This window comes from Quercus suber, unplaced genomic scaffold (genome assembly GCF_002906115.3).
Source record: "Quercus suber isolate HL8 unplaced genomic scaffold, Cork oak 2.0 scaffold_227, whole genome shotgun sequence".
Classification (NCBI taxonomy): Eukaryota; Viridiplantae; Streptophyta; class Magnoliopsida; order Fagales; family Fagaceae; genus Quercus; species Quercus suber.
In genome coordinates this window covers 555,972-573,067 of record NW_027069685.1, presented here as the reverse complement: position 1 = coordinate 573,067, position 17,096 = coordinate 555,972, and the positions used below count along the sequence as shown (strand labels likewise).

The 17,096-nt window shown below is 31.1% G+C and overlaps 1 protein-coding gene and 1 pseudogene across 1 annotated transcript; both read left to right on the top strand.

The window, feature by feature from the left end:
* Positions 1-4,276: 4,276 nt before the first annotated feature.
* LOC112027967 (rust resistance kinase Lr10-like) lies at positions 4,277-5,629 on the top strand (annotated as a pseudogene).
* A 1,748-nt stretch (positions 5,630-7,377) lies between these two features.
* On the top strand, positions 7,378-8,367 carry LOC111999654 (15.7 kDa heat shock protein, peroxisomal). Its single transcript, XM_024031784.2, has 2 exons — positions 7,378-7,642; positions 7,901-8,367. The coding sequence occupies exons 1-2, from the start codon at positions 7,504-7,506 to the stop codon at positions 8,188-8,190; spliced, it is 429 nt and encodes a 142-aa protein (XP_023887552.1). The 5' UTR covers positions 7,378-7,503; the 3' UTR covers positions 8,191-8,367.
* The last annotated feature ends 8,729 nt before the right edge of the window (positions 8,368-17,096 follow it).

The following is a 17,096-nucleotide window of genomic DNA, read 5'->3' as shown; positions in this document are numbered from 1 at the left end:
TTTCCTTGGAATGAAAGAAAGACTATTCTTATTTAATGAAGTAATGTATTCCTTGTCCACCAAGGAATAGGGATTGAGTCTTATAAGTAGATGTTCTACAAAGAATTTGATGTCTTAGGGGTGGAGGTTCTTCCCCTATAGGGAGAGGGGAAAAAAAAAAATATATATATATATATATATAATTGAGCAGGAAACAAAAAAATAATAAAGCGATTTTTGTTTGGGAGGTAGCATAAGGAGAGAGACTACAAGTTTAAAAGAATAATCACAGTGAGTACAATGGTAAAGAAGAAAAAGGTGTAGTCAATGTGTGTGAGAGTTAATAAAATAAAAAGATTTTTCTTTATCTATGACACATACAAAAAAGAAGATAAATTTGGGATTCTCTCTAAAAAGAGGTTTCTTGGTGCTATAACCACAGGGAGTTGTTGTATTCAAAGTGAGTGAAGATCTATGTGAGTTCACATAAATTCTGAGAGAGATATATTAAGAAGATATTATAATAGTAAAATTATTCAGAATTTGTCTCGTAGTGTTTCCTTCTTTGACTTCGTAATTTTGGTGATAATATTTTTTTTAGAGATTAATTAAAATTGTTAATTGATTTTCTCAATTTACAAGAGAATAGATTTGGACCCAACATCTTCTATTATAACATTTTATTAAATTGTCATTTGCTTGACTTGATGGGCAAATTTCTATGCCCAATCTTTTTTTTTATTAAAAATTGAAAATTATATTGACCTCCCTCGAAGTTTACTTAAATTATACTGACCTTCCTCTTAGTTTTAAATTGTACACTAACTTCCTTTACTTTCAAAATAAATTACACTCACCTCCCCTACACCTTAACTTTGTTGAATCCACTAACATAAATTAAAAAATTACACCTAAACCAAACGCATTTAGCAAAACTTTCAAACCCTAAATCTCTATGTAATCCACAAAACTCCTATCATATGTTATGTCCATATTTCGCCCCCCCCCCACCCCCCCCCCCCTTTTTTTTTTTTTTTTTTTTTTTTTTAGTTTTTAATGGTGAGAGTGGCAGAGAGTTCAGTGGTTTAGTGGGTTAGAGAGGGTTTGAAATTTTTGTTAAAATCTTTTTGGATTAGATTTGTTTCAAGGAGGGTAAAATGGGAATTTAGTTTGTTAATAGATTTAATGGTGTTAATTAAGGTGTAAGAGAGGTGAGTGTAATATATATATATATATATAGGCTAAAGTGTTTGCATTTATTGTTACTACGCTTCTATAGAACCACGTCAGCGGCCACATTATCCACTTATTTTCTACTTCTCATTTTCTCTTTTAAACTTTTCTTCTTCCTATTAAAAAAAAATCTCCCATTTGTTCACACCTACTGTTACACTTTCTTTAACCTTTCTCGTTCCTCTATGTTACACACATACTGTTACACTTCATCATTTTCTCTTTCTTATATTTTGACTCTTCTTCTCCCCTATTTTATTTTGTATAAATTTGATATAATTTCTCTCATTTAATCCATATTTTCTCACACAAAAATTGTGAGTACTCTCTCTCTCTTCGTAAATTTTTGTTATTTCTTATAACTCTAATTAAGAATAATGATTTTTATTTTTTTTTTATAAATATGTGTTTGTTTATTGTTTTTTTTTTTTTTTTTTTTTTAATTTCCCGTCCCAAAATCATCTCTCTCCCTTTTATAGGTTTGGTTGAATTTTGGTTTAGGTTAATACTTGGGATTTTTTGGAATAGGAATTTGAGTTTATATCAAAACACATTCTACATGGCTATAAATTTGGATATGCCTACCAATTGTTTGAGTAAAAAATTATTATATAATCTATATATATTCCTTTGGTTTCATTTTAATTTTGGTTAAAATAACATTATAATTTTGTAATGAGTTTTGATTAATTACTATGATAATCTTCTTATTTTTTAAGAGATAAGAAATTTGAATAATAAATTTGAAACTTATAAAGTTTAGTTGTATATTTAGCAAATATAACACACTACAACAGAAGTTAGAAGAATATGGTTCACCTTAAAAAAATAGTAATCGAACATACAAAAAATAATAGAATGATATATTTGTAGAGATAACAAGATTAAAAAAAATACTTGTAGAAATATTTAAAAAAATAGAAAATACTTTAAATAATTGTTACTTTTTATATTTTACACTCCATTACATAATATTTATATATTCTCATGCATCACATGGATCTGTAGCTATTTTATTTTAAAAGTAACAATCTAAACTAAGAGGGAGGTCAATGTAATTTGAGTAAACCTCAGGAGAGGTCAATGCATTCCCCCCACCCCAAAAAAAGCAACTCACAAGAGTGGTCACTAGCTATATCCGGCCCACTTAAACTATACTCATGAATAGCATGAGACCATTCGTGTAATAGTAGAACTTGCCACTACTCAAACCCACAATAACGTAGTCACAAGGATTTCCTGCTAATAGACCACCTTCACTGTAAATTCCTCTCACTTGATCGAGCTCCATGTTAATAAAGTGACATCCCAATTTAAAGTCCTATTATATAAAGTCAACTAGTTTTTATGGTTGTTTATATTTATTGTTAAGCACCAATGGGAGTTGTCAATGCAGTTTTATTAGGCCTTAGATTTTTCAAGTTATTCAGGTCACTTGTTTCTCTAATTAGTAATTCATCTTTTTGATAGGAAAAATTAATTTCAACTTTTTTTAATGTATTTCTTGCAGAAAATTTGTTCCTACCGTACGTCAGTCGTGATGATATTCTCGTCACCAACTTTTATAGAATATTGAACATCGTAATAACCTAAATCTCTTCTTCAACTATTTTTTAGAATTATCATTCCTTAACATACATTGTGTTTAAAAAGATATTAAATTCAGTAAGGAGCCAATGTGCAAAGAGGGAGTGATTTTAACTTTTTGGGTCTCAACTTTCTAAAATAGAGAGTGATTCCATGCATTAGGCCTTAATTTTTATGTGCAAGTATTTGCAATTATCTAATATGGCACCGTATTATTGGAGGATGTAAATAAGGACATTTACGCTGGCCTTATTTAATTTAATCTCACATAAAAAAATAGTTTACAATGTAGACAAAGCCTAAATATTAGTGGCATTAACATGGAAATAATGTATTAAAATCTTTTAGAGTTTTTCTAATTTTTTTTGTAGAAAAGTTAAAAATATATATATAATATATATATATATATTAATGAATCAAGTCATTTTAGAATACATCATTTAAATCAGCTGGTAGTTCTTCTAACTGAACATCGTTATATGCGGATGCAAGTTTGTTACCCTTTCGTCTATTACATAGTGAAAAGTCTAGAGCTCTGGCAAACAAGCACTTTCGGATTCTGCCTGGCACTTCTCTGAATACACTTTCTTTCTTCGAGGAACTTTGAGTATTCTCTTTAAGATTAAAAATAAATTTCTTTCATTTACCCCCATTATAACATCACCATTCCTTGTGAAACACATTGGAATCAAAGATTCAAATGATTCTGAGATGACGAATAATTTGGACCAAAATTTCTTTACCCATATTCTCTCATCCCCATGTCTCAAAGCAACTTCCATTGGAATTATGAGTTGTACAAAGGCAGCCTTCCAAAATCCCCAGCTCAAAATTACATCTTCAGCTGGTATCTGACAATGGAACATCGCTAAACTTTTCAGATACCAAATCAAAGTGAACAATTACATTGACCACAGAGTTGGCGACATAAATCAAACACCACCACCAAACCCATCAAACCCAGACCCGATTCGGCCCTAGAACAGCCACGAACCCAGATCCATTGCTTGGCTGCATCATCACCTCTATCAGCCCTTCAACGGTGCCACAGCTGTGTCATGGTGGCACTCTTCCGAAGAAAAGGCAATGGACGAATCGAGGTAAGGAGGACCAATGAGCAGGAGGCGAGCCTGAGAGATAGAGAAAGAGAGTGAAATGAAAATGGAAAGTGCTACTGGAATTGCTGTGGGAGCAAGAGAGATTTACAGTTTTTTTTTCCTGGATTACTATTTTTTTTAATTAACTGGATTAATTATTTTGGTTCAATGGGTCAAATTTTAAATAATTTTATATGGTAGAGTAATTTAAGAACTCAACAACATATATTGTGCGAATAAATTTTAATTACTATAATTAGGAAAGCACTTTAGTTTTAAGTTTAACTAATTTTTCAACTAAAAACTAAAAATGCTGACAGCAGTGCAACAACAAATTTTTTACTCATAGTTTTTTTGGGTGATGTTCCTGCACAGTGCTATTACTCCTTGCTGCAAAAATGGTATTTGGGACTCCGTGTGTGGTAGCCCTTTTGATATATAAGTGGCGTAGAAGGCATTTATCAATGTATGATGCTATTGAAGAATTTCTTGCAAAGCCAAATTAACCTCATGCCAATTAGGTACACTTACTCAGAAATTAAAAAGATGTCCAAAGGTTTCAAGGACAAATTGGGTGAAGGATGTTATGGCTTTGTATATAAAGGAAAGCTCGAAAGTGGCTCTTTTGTAGCTATAAAGATGTTGGGTAACTCCAAAGCTAATGGGCAAGAATTTATCAACGAAGTTGCAACAATTGGAAGAATTCACCACATGAATGTGGTGCAACTCATTGGCTTTTGTGCTGAGGGATCAAAGCGTGCCTTATATATGAATTCATGCCTAATGGTTCTCTTGAAAAATACATTTTTTCTAGAAGGAAGTATCTCCTTAAGTATTGAGAAAACATATAAGATTTCTCTTGGAGTGGCTCGTGGGATTGAATATCTACATCGAGGATGTGACATGCAAATTCTGCATTTTGATATCAAGCCTCATAACATTCTCTCGATGCATGAGAACTTCATTCCCAAAGTTTCTGATTTTGGGCTTGCAAAACTTTATCCAGCGAATGATAGCATAGTGTCTTTGATTGCTGCAAGAGGAACACTAGGATATATAGCTCCAGAGTTGTTCTATAAAAACATTGGAGGGGTCTCCTATAAAGCTGATGTTTATAGTTTTGGCATGTTATTGTTGGAAATGGCAAGCAGAAGAAAGAACGTGAATGCATTTGCTACCATTCAAGCCAAATTTACTTCCCAACTTGGGTCTATGGCCAAATTAGTGAAGGAAATGACATAGAAATAGAAGATGCCACAGTGGAGGAGAAGAAAATTGTTAAGAAGATGATCATAGTCGCATTATGGTGCATACAGATGAAGCCTAGTGACCGTCCTTCAATGAACAAAGTTGTAGAAATGCTTGAAGGAGAAGTTGAATGCTTACAAATGCCTTCCAAGCCTTTCCTATCATCATCACCAACGAGACAGACAAGACATGTAGGAGACAACTTAAATTCAACTAGTTCATCATTTCAATTAAGTGAATCAAGTCTAAACTTTAAATGCAAGGGAAAGCTAACACCGCAGCAGGACTGGGCAATTATTCTTCACGTATATGATAGCATAAAGACACTTCATATTTTTATATGACAAATAATTGGTCCCTTGATTTATGATAGAAATCCTTACCTACAACAATTTTTCTTTTTTGCTTAGTGCGTGGTATATTTATTTGTTAAAGTCTTTTTAAGAGGAAAAAAATATTTATAAATTTATAATTGTGAATGTGTAATTGATTAAGTTAATAAAGAATGCTGAAAAACCGGGCAATATATTTTGGAGTGGCAATAGCCCAGTAGTAGAAATTGCTTGACTCCTATTTATATATTCAGTACTCATATGCATGGTTAAGCAATTAATTCATGTTATTATCATCCAAAAAAAAAAAGGCGATCAATTCATAAATAATTAGTGGCTGCCCTGCCTCCTACAGAGGACAAATTATTGTTGTGCACATAATTAATATCCCTTAATCAACCAGGCTGCTCAATTAGAATTGTCCCATTGAATGAAAATATTCCTGTGTTTAGCTCTTGAAAATGTGACTTCATTTATTTTTACGTATTCGTCTTGTACTATTTTTTTTTTTCTTTTGTGAGAAACGTCTTGTATTAATTTAAGTGCACAAGATGTCACAAAAATTTAAGTGCACGAGATAACAGGGCATAGCTTTATTTATTTGTGTGCGGGAAGGAATTAAACTTGTCTATGAATATACAACTTCAGCTTTATGAATCACGCCTAACTTGGACTCTGCATACCATATTTCCATTTAGGATTCCTTGGAGCCCACTCAAAACCATGTTGGTACCATGTGGCTTCAGTATCCGTCTACCTTGTATTCATGTAACTTGAATCCATCCATATCGGGGGACTATCGTCTACTATGGGGAGTAGACTATCCGTCATATGTTCCATTTTTCTGGTGCCCCTTTGTTGCCTCATCTCTAACAACCCACTAACCTTGTACCGTCGGGTCTACTTGAACGGATCCGTCATGCCAAATTTTGTACTCTACACTAACTTTCGCAAGAAACGAAAGAAAATAAAATGAAGCTAGAGAGTTTTTTTTTTTTTTTTTCATAATTCTCTTTATAAAGAAAATAAACAATATCATTAAATTATAAGGCTATTCAAATATAAATAATTTTTTAAGAGGGTTTCAACCTAATGATAGTTTTTTATCATCCAACCAAGAGACTAATTAGGTTTTGGTGTACGCGAGACTTAACCCTAATCTTATTCAACCATCAAACTTCTATTTTTTTTTTTGAGGTGTAATTTCCATCACACGAGGGAATGGGGACAAAGACATAATATCACACAACTTACCCCTTACAAAAGCCAGTAACTCTTGTAAGGTGTATGGAGGCTTTATACCGATTTTGAACTCACTCTTAGGCGATGTGGGACTACCACATTTCTTTTTTCTTTTCCTTTTTTTTTTTTTTTTTTTTTTTTTTTTGAGAAGGAATGTAAATTTTACAACACACACAGAGGGAATGGGGACAAAGGTATAATATCACACAACTTACTCCTTACAAAAGCCAGTAACTCTTGTAAGGTGAAAAACTTTACTAGTTAAACTAATTGGAACTTGCCAAATATAAATAATGTTTTTTTTTTATAGAAAATATAAATAATGTGATTGTGTATAAATGACAGATATACAATTTTCAATTAAAAAAACTTTAAATACAAAAAAATTAATAAATTTATTTATTACATTATTACTTACATTTATTACTATAAAAATAGTTTTAATAGTAAAATTTATAATTATTTTAATATTTTTCTGATACTCACGTAATCCACATGTACATAAAGTAATTAAAAATGATTTTTTTTTTGAAGTAATTCAAAATTATTTTTATATAATTAAAAAAAATTGAAACTAAATTCTTTTTTTTTTTTGAAATAACACAAGTTGGATCATCATTTTCTCCAAAGTTCTAGACATAGCTAGAGGCTAAAACAAATTGCTTCTTAGGCCCACGGAACCTTCTGGATTCTCTCCGTCACACCTAGAGGCTAAAACAAATTGCTTCTTTTATCCAATTTCAGACGTATATCTAAGCCAGCTAAACTCTTAAGAAAACAACACCATGGCTGATGCGTTTTTTGGGTACCCCTTCAGGCGCTTCTTCTTGAGCCCTCCGATCTTCCGTGAATGGTCAGGATCGACGGCCCTCATGGACTGGCTCGAATCCCCCAATGCCCACATCTTCAAGATCAACGTCCCAGGTAACACCACCAGACTCTCATTTCATTTCGGTATTAAGCATAATTGAATCATTGTTATTTATACATTCTCCCAATCATTTAATTCTCTTAGCTTTTTAATTTTTCAATTTCAATTTTCAACTGGGTTTTTCTTATCTTGCAATTGTCTCACCTTTTTGAGAGGAAACTTTTTGTGGGTTTGTAAGAATTGTCAATTTTTTCTCAAATGGGTTTTGCTCAAGTTATGGATTTGGACTAAGCGAATTTGTGTGTGAATAGGTTACAGCAAAGATAACATAAAAGTGCAAATAGAGGATGGTAACGTTTTGCACATAAAAGGCGAAGGTGGGAAAGAGGAGCAGCACAATGCAAAAGACACTGTTTGGCATGTACTTGAGAGAGGGACAGGAAAGGGAGAGTTTTCTAGGGAAATTGAATTGCCGGAGAATGTGAAGGTGGATCAGATTAAGGCCCAAGTGGAGAATGGTGTTCTCACTATTACTGTCCCAAAAGATACTACCCAAAAGTCATCCAAAGTTAGAAACATCAACATTACTAGCAAGCTGTGAGTTTTAAGGCTTTAGCTAGAAGCCCAGAATGATGGTTTGAGAATAATAGTGGATGGATTACCAAAAAAAAAAAAAAAAAAGAATAATAGTGGATGGTTTCTAAAATGTATAATTTATGGGATATTATGTGTAATAAAATCGACTCCAATAATACCAATGACGTCTTTTCTGGGTTCAGATTGCCTTTCTTCATAAACACTTCTATCTTTCATAATCCATGCATATTTATCAAATGGTAGAGGACTTTTATACATGAGTCTGATCTTACTTGGTATAACAATGATGCCGTTTCAGAGGATACCCTTATATGATAAATACTACTGTATACACAAAAAATTTGACACCCTTATATGATTAATACTACTGTATACACAAAAAAATATGACATTCTTTTTAACACCCAACACCTGCTGTCTTGTTAAGCATTTACTGGTTCTTATTTTGGGTGATTATTGACATTACTTTTTTATTTATTGTATTGGTATCAATTTTTTTTTTTTTTTTTTTTTTTTTTTTTTTGTTTTCTCTAGACTTTCTCTACCCTTATATACCCTTTTATATGATACTGAATCAGAGAGCAAGTTCTTAATTAAGCCTCAGGTGCTTTTTGCTTCTTTGTAATTAACTCAAATAATTTGCAATATATTTCTCTGTTTTATGGGGTACCCTTAGTCTTCTCTAGCATCAAACACGAAAAGATGAAATCTTTATTGCTTCCATTTAGTTACAAATAAAACTTACTAATATCCAATTACAAAACTTTCAACATACCCCATAAAAACATAAAAGAATCTACCAAGTCACTTAATGTAATTAAGAAGTTAGTTTGTGATGGCATGTCATTTAATTTATAATCCCTTGTCATTCTTGACCAACCAATCTCACGCATGGTTTTTACTTAGTGACTGATACGGGTGACTTGATATGACTATTACAAGAGATAATTTCAACATCAGCTCCTCCATTTGTGGTCCACTCTGATCATTCAGGTCGACAATATCTTCTCTTGTCATTCATGTATGATCATGGTTTACAGGTCGAAAGGGATCCAGCTCGTCAGTCACTTTGCTTCGCACGGTTCATATATTTGTCTTCTTCATCCCCTACTTATCTTGCAAAAGGTACCCAATCCATTATATAATTTTAGATTGGGCCTTATTAAATCCTGGTAAAGAAAAATTTGGGCAGTAATAGCTACGTTGGGTTTGAATATATGCCATGGGCCTGGCTTTTTTAATTCATTTACATTAGAAGATGTCATCATTTCATTTGATAATGAGTTAGATTTCTGCAAAACATAGAAGTAAAACGGATCAGCATCAAACGTACTATTCCTGCACAGTTTTTATTTATTTATGAGGATACTAGTACTACAATTGGTTAGGCAGCTGGTTAATTTAATGCTTGTTGTTCTTTTTTTTTTTTTTTGGCTGAATTAATGCTTGTTGTTCTAAGAAATATATCATGGCATCTCTTATATGCCCTACCTCTCTCACATTGTATGAACCTACATAATTAGGATTCACACACGCGGGCGCACGTACATGCATATATATATATATATTAAAAACCAAAACTCAGAGAAAATTAAATTAGACTCTAAATCGAATTTCAATTGGAGTCCAATTGTGCGTTATGTGTCTCATTTAATTTTTGTATCAAGTGAATTATTGAGTAAAAAATCAAAAATTCTAAATCTAGTTAGATTTTCAATTGGATTTCAATTGAAATTCAATTTTGCGCCACATGTCTATCTAAAATTTGGCAAGTGATTTATTGATTGCAAAAACTGAAGAGCCCAAATCCAATTAAATTCTAAATCATATATATATATATATATAATGAGAAACCATTACATATTTTAAAAATCAATAGTTTGAAAAATGTGTAAAATAATACCATGCGTAATTTCAACATCTTCTAAAAATATATATAATTTGAACTATATAATTATGAATGTTTTTAATTATACTCGTGCATATGCATGAAGTTACACACTAGTATTATAAAAGAAATAATATTGTTCACTAATTTTTTAACTTCTCATTAGATCCTACGTCATTATCACTCACTCGCTTTGAACACCTTGATTATCTATCATCATTCCTTAAGATATGTAATTCAAGTTCGGCTATAAGTACTACAATTTATGACATAAATCTTGCAAAATTATATGTCAAAATTTAACCTCAAAAAAATTCAAATTAAATTTTTTGTTTATTATCCTATATTTCATAAGGACTAGTCAAACTACAATTAAGGTTTCTCTTAACCACTTAATTGTAAAATCATCTGTCTCACTTTTGTGTTTCACTTCATATTCCACCAATCATTACTTGTCATATATTCATTAGATTTTCCTTATATAATAACCAAAATTTAAATTGGAAAAAAAAAATTCAAACACATAACACACTATAATTGGTAGAGTATAAAATAAAACAAAAAACATAAGATAGAATATTTTTATTCATATTCAGATTAACCTAGTACACGTTTGATGTATGACCGAATGCATGCGGCATGCTCATAACACACATTTATATGATCAAATCCAAATCAATACAATATACACACCATAACTCGGAGATACATCACAACTTTCATTTGATTCATTTTCTCTTTGGATTATATTATTTTATTGGATAGTATATATTATTTTAATAAATTGTACAGTAAAATAGAAACTGGGGTGATATTATTTGCAATTCCAAATGCTAAGGGGTTGTTTGGTTTTTGTATTTCCATCGCTGTTTCCATCACATATAACTCAAAAATGGTGAGACCCACAGCTGAGAAGTGTGTTTGGTTTTTGTTTCCAGTTTTTATTTCCATCACTCAATTCTTTAATTTTTTGGTGATGAGTTATGAAAACTGAAAACACATTTTAGATGTTTTTCGTTTCTAAAACTCAATTTCCAATGGGATTTTGGTAATTAAACAAACACTAAAGGACCCACTAGTCAGAGGTCAGCCGCAACTTTTGACCCTTTTTTTTTTCTCACTGGGTTCGGTGAGTTTGGGTCTTCTTCTTCTTCTTCTTCTTTTTTTCTTTTTCCTTTCACACTGATCTTCTTCTTCTTCTTCTTCTTCTTCTTCTTCTTTTCTTTTCCCTTTCACGTTGGGTCTGGTCTGGTCTTCTTCATCTTCCTTTTTTTTTTTCTTTTTTTTTTTCTTCTTCTTTTCTTTCCTTTTCACACAGCTTCATATCCAAAACCAACATCATACGTTCATCCAAAAATGCAACATCAACCTTCAATTTAACATCAAAATCCATAATTCCCTTAATGAAATCCAAAATCCATAATCCATAATCAATAATCAAAAATAAAAAAAACGGGCCTTCACTAAAGCATAGATCTAAACCCAAAACTCACACAAGCAAAACCCATAAAGAACTAGTCTTCAACTGCCGCTGCTGCCGTTGCATTCAGACATCAAGGATCTATCGTCGCCTTCACCGTTGCCATCGCTGCCGAGAGATGGGAGAGAGGAGAGCACTGAGAGATGAAAGAAACGTTGGGCAAGAGGCAGAAAGAAGAGAGATGAGAGATAGAGAAAGATGAGAGTCAAGGGAAAAAAAAAAAAAAAAGAGAGAGAGAGAGAGAGAAAAGGAAATGACATTGGATCAGTGTGTGGGTCCTATTTTTTTTAGTTTTTTGGTTGAAAACATAACTGAGTGATGGTGCCAAACGAGTGAGGAGTAGGGAGTTGGCGTATTTTAAGTGATGAGTAATAAGTGATGAATGATGAGTGACAAAAATTGAATAAAGAATGATGAGTGATTAAAAAAAAAACCAAACAGCTCCTAATAGTCTTACTAAGCTTACTTGCAACAACATAATCCTTGTTCACGCTATAATTACTTTTTATCAAAGACTTTAAGAAGGGATGAAACTGTTGAACAATTGTTAGGTTACCCAACAAATAGAAAGCGCCGTAACCTGACATTAGGCCAACTATTTATATGTCACTTCGTCATCTCCCTGTTGAGAAACAAATAAGAGGACCCCACTGTCTTTTCCTTTTGCGTCGTATGGGTACGATATCCAAAAATGTTAGTTGGGTGTCTTTATTTCAATTAATTTTATCATTTAAAGATTGTACTTTTTGTTATTATGAGTTGGGTATATAGAAAGATAAACCGTTAGGTTGGTCTCTCTCCAAAAAAAAAAAATTATTAGGTTGGTTTTTTAAAAGAATCTTATCTGATTGTAGTAGATACATATTAGATTTGTTTGAATTTTTTTTTCTTCTTTTAGGAACTAATTTCTTTAAATTTAGATATTAAATTTGACAAAGCTTAGCTAAAAATTTGATTATAGCCTTAGATCACAACGTTACTTAATATCTTTTTATTGGATTTGAATTTTGAAAAATCTACTTTTGGATTACATCTTCTTCTTATATCTCTTATACTTGCAAAATTTCTAAAAAATTAAAGATCAATAGTTATGTCATCAATAAATTCTTTAAATTGCTAATTTTTGTAGTTTAAAATTTTGCATAAAATATAAACTTATATTCCATAAATCATATAGTAAACAACATTTGATTAACACAAAAATTGACATGTGTATTAACAGTGTAAAGAACATGCAATTCAACGATTAGATTTTCAAAAAATGTAATAATGCTTATTTTATTGAGTAAGATTGTAGTTTTATGCTACAACCAATTTTGTAACTAAACTTTGTCCTATTAAATTTATATTTTAAAGTCATCTATTTATTTGATGTTGAACGATAAAAAAGGCTAAAAAATATTATTATTGAATGAATTTTTATTTTGGTGGTCTACACTATAGAACAGTTCATATTTATCAAGTGTAGCAACTAGCATAAAAAGAAAAAGTAATTTACCAAAAGAAAAAAAAAATTAAAATCACAAAATTTCTCACAACTTTTTGCCACAACCATAACTTGGTGAATGTGATTAGTGAAAAAAAAAAAAAGAAAATAGTGGGTTCATGTGTATAAATAATTGTTAACCATTCACAATTTGCTACATCAAATTTGTGATAAAAAAGTTGTAAAATAATTTAAAATCCTAAAACTCCTCACATACAAATTAGGTAACCATCGTAATAAAAATAGACAAGATTTAGGTACAGTACTAAGATGTTGTTCCTTAGATTCCCGTTTTAAAATTCAACCATGTGAATTTTTCTTCATAGGATAAAAGTAAATTTTTTAATTAAGTAACCACATGACTTAATCTTAAGTGAAAAACCTAATAAATATCTGTAACTAAGTTTTGTCCAATAAAAACAAAAATAATTTGGTCCTCACAATGAGCTGCTTTTCTGTGCTGCAAATTCATTGCACATTACCCACGAGCAGAAAGTAAGGATAGAAAACCGACCAAATCGAAAGTTGACTATTTGTGATGGAGATTAGAGAACGACGGCTTTATATGTTTTCCTAGCTTGTCGTTAAGGTTGTCAGACTATCCCAACAGTTATTTATGATATATATTTAAAATGTGGGACAAGTTTTTCAAGAAAACAGTTTGGGAGAAATTGTTCATCTCTCTTCTGCATTTTACTTCTTTCGGTCGGAGCTAAAAAAAGATTGTAAAACCAGACTAACTAGTATAATCACATACTTTGACATAAATTACAAGTGCATTCTTTTCTTTTCTTTTCTTTTTTTGATATTAAAGATAGAAAAAAATGTATCGATCAAAATAAAATGTATGAATCTATGATACACTTTTGTTACTTCATCTAGCCTGAATGATATTCAAAATAACATTTAGAGTTTTAGAAGTTTTCTTGGGAGAGGCAAAACTTTTCCTTGCCTAGAGCTTTTTCAGCAACATTAATTTTACTAATATTTTTACTATGTTTGTTCCCTCATTTTCTAAACAACTTCATCCAAAAACTTTTCAAATGATTATAAATTTAGAATTAAACTAACAAATACCTAAGTAGTAAGTATATATAAATGTTAACATATTAAGAAGAAATAAGAAGGAGGGGGGGGGGGGGGGGGAACAAAATGGGGGGGGGGGGGATCACAAGAGACTAACCTGGTTTAATTTTAAAGTTTTAAACACCTAAATTCACATCACAAAGCCTTGAACCACGATATATTCACTCGTCAAATTTGAATGTTAAAATATATACAGTGAATGTAATACAAATATGAAAGTCTTAAAAACTATTGTGGTACATGCTATTACTTAACCATAATAACCCATAATATTGTAGAAAATCACAATTATAGTCTAAAGTGTTTATAGTTGTCAGACCGTGAGCTGTGTCATTCCACCTCAAAACTAATTAGTGATGAGGAAGACACACTTAAATCTTTTATGGCATTCGACATCACAACACGCGAGCCTGTTTTTAGAATAGTTGTAAAAAGTTAAATTGTGATCCCCCAACAATGGTATTTATAAGTTGTGTGAGACAGTGAGCTGCACGAGGGCCCAAGTTGTTTTGGCACGAGTCTCCCAATATATATATAGTGTAAATCTTTTACTTGACAAGTGAGAGTCTGAAACCCCACCCCATGTGATTCATAACTTAAGGTTAAGAGTGGGGGCAGATTTAAAGAATGCAATGTTGCACGGCAGTGAGTGAACTCGGCAGTGAGGATGAGCCTAATGTTTGCACATATATCTTGAAAGGATTATGACTTAATTTCTTTGTGTATTATCTATAAAATATGCTTACACAAACAAGAATTTACAGTGAATTGGGGTCACACATGACCTTATCTAACTTCTCATTTTGCCTTTTAAGAAGAGCCTCTAAGATTGAATTCCTCATTAATGAGCGGATAACTATGTGTAAGCTGAGATCAGTCATCCGTTGTCAATAGATCGATCTCATGATTTATAATAATCATATATTTTTCTTTCTTTTTAAAGACCTGTATAGGTTTTTTTTCATCTATAAATGCCTAAATAAGGTGCTTCAAAAATCTTTTCCTTCTTTTTAGGAAAAAAAAAAAAAAATCACACAATCAATCATAAAAGAACAACATCATATTAATTATTAATGCCAGAAATGATTTGAAGAATGGATGACAAATACAAGGCTGAAATGTACCAATGAGTGCTAACACTGCTAGCTATAAGGATCAGATCAGATGGCTCAAAGACACGCAATAAAGGTGGTAGTTCAGTCCTCATTATTATTTTCAATTGTATTTTGAGCCTAACTCTGATATGAACAGACGAATTCATGAAAGAAAATTGGGAAATGCTAACATATTACTTTCAAGTTATTGTGAGCACTGAGTAGATTATTGTCCCAATGATTGTAAGTTAGCTTCTAAGATTTACAAAATTACAAAATGGAAATGCTTGGTTGTAGTCTAAGGTCTTTACTCAATATCATTAATATTACTATATATTTTGAAAATCTAACTGTTGGGTTGCATGTTTTTTTATATTTTCAATACATATATATCAAATTTTGTGACAATCAGATATTATTTATTATATTATCTATAAGATTATATTTTATGTATAATTTTAAACAGGTCAGGCATAGGTCCAGTGTCAAGTAGTACTGAACCCGTTAAGATGATGACATGTGTCTACTTTTGGACATATGTCACAATCTGACCAGGTCTAGTACACTAGATGCACTGGACCTAAACCAAGTCCATTTTAAATTACAAAAACTTGCAATTTAAACAATTTATTAATAACATAGTTATTGATCTTTAATTTTTTTAGAAATTTTGCGAGCATAAAGAATATAAGAAAAATATGTAATCCAATACGGATTTATCAAAATTCACCTCTAATAAAAAAATATTAAATAAAGTTATAGATTGGGCTACAACAATTTTCTAGTTAAGTTTACTCCTTCTTCTTCTCCTTAATTTATTATTATTACTATTATTATTATTATTATTATAGCTGGTGGAGTATTTAATGGGAAGAGAGGGCTGTTTTGAGGACTGTACTCTAGAATGACGATACGGATGAAATAAGAAATAATATGAACAGTCTAGTCAATGACAACTGTGTGTTAATTATAACAAAACAATATTTTTATTTTTATTATTTGTTTTTACTTACTTTTTAATGACAGGCTGTTATAGAACCAATGTCAAATGGAGAGGGAAAGCCCTATTTTAACGGAGAGTCAGGAGAAAATTCAGGAATACAATAAAATATCACAATATTTTTTTTAAATACTTTTATTTTGACTTTGGCTCAAAAAGAGAAAAAGAAAACTTTTTTTTTATCTAAGAAAACTTTTTTTGATCTACGGCAGGTTAATATCTTAATTCATTATAAAAATATTGTGAAATTTTATTATGTTCTTAGAAAAACTCAAGTACATATTACAATATATTAGGTTTCTTGTTAAAGTGTTGTAACTCAATGACATAGTATGTTCTCTTTTATTAGAACTAGAGTTTAAATCCCACTCCTCTCTTGTTCTAACTATAAAAAAAAAAATAAAAAATGTATATGTCTCCCAATTAAATTCAAACATATAACTATTTTACTCAATATAAATAAAAATCATTGTGTTTTATTGGTTAATACAACTCCATGTAATTAAATTTCACCGGAAAATCTAATTTGAACTGTACGTTTAAAACTTTACCAAGTTTTACCATTTAATCATTGTTAGTACTTCTACCATCCATGACACCTGCCAAAGGCTTTGTAACTGAATTGATATCTCCTCATATACAAAGTGCTTGGGGGTTTGGGGGGAAATGGTTCAAGCTGCTGGGTTAATTAGTCGTATGTTGTAATTATCTCTCTAAAAAAAAAAAAAAAAACCATACATGACACCTATTAATAAAAAATATTTATAAAAATTTAATAAGCGAATACTTAATAATACAATTGAAAATAAAATAGATAGTAAAAATAAATAAATAAAATTACTTCAATTTACATGGTAAAAGACACATCGTATGAGA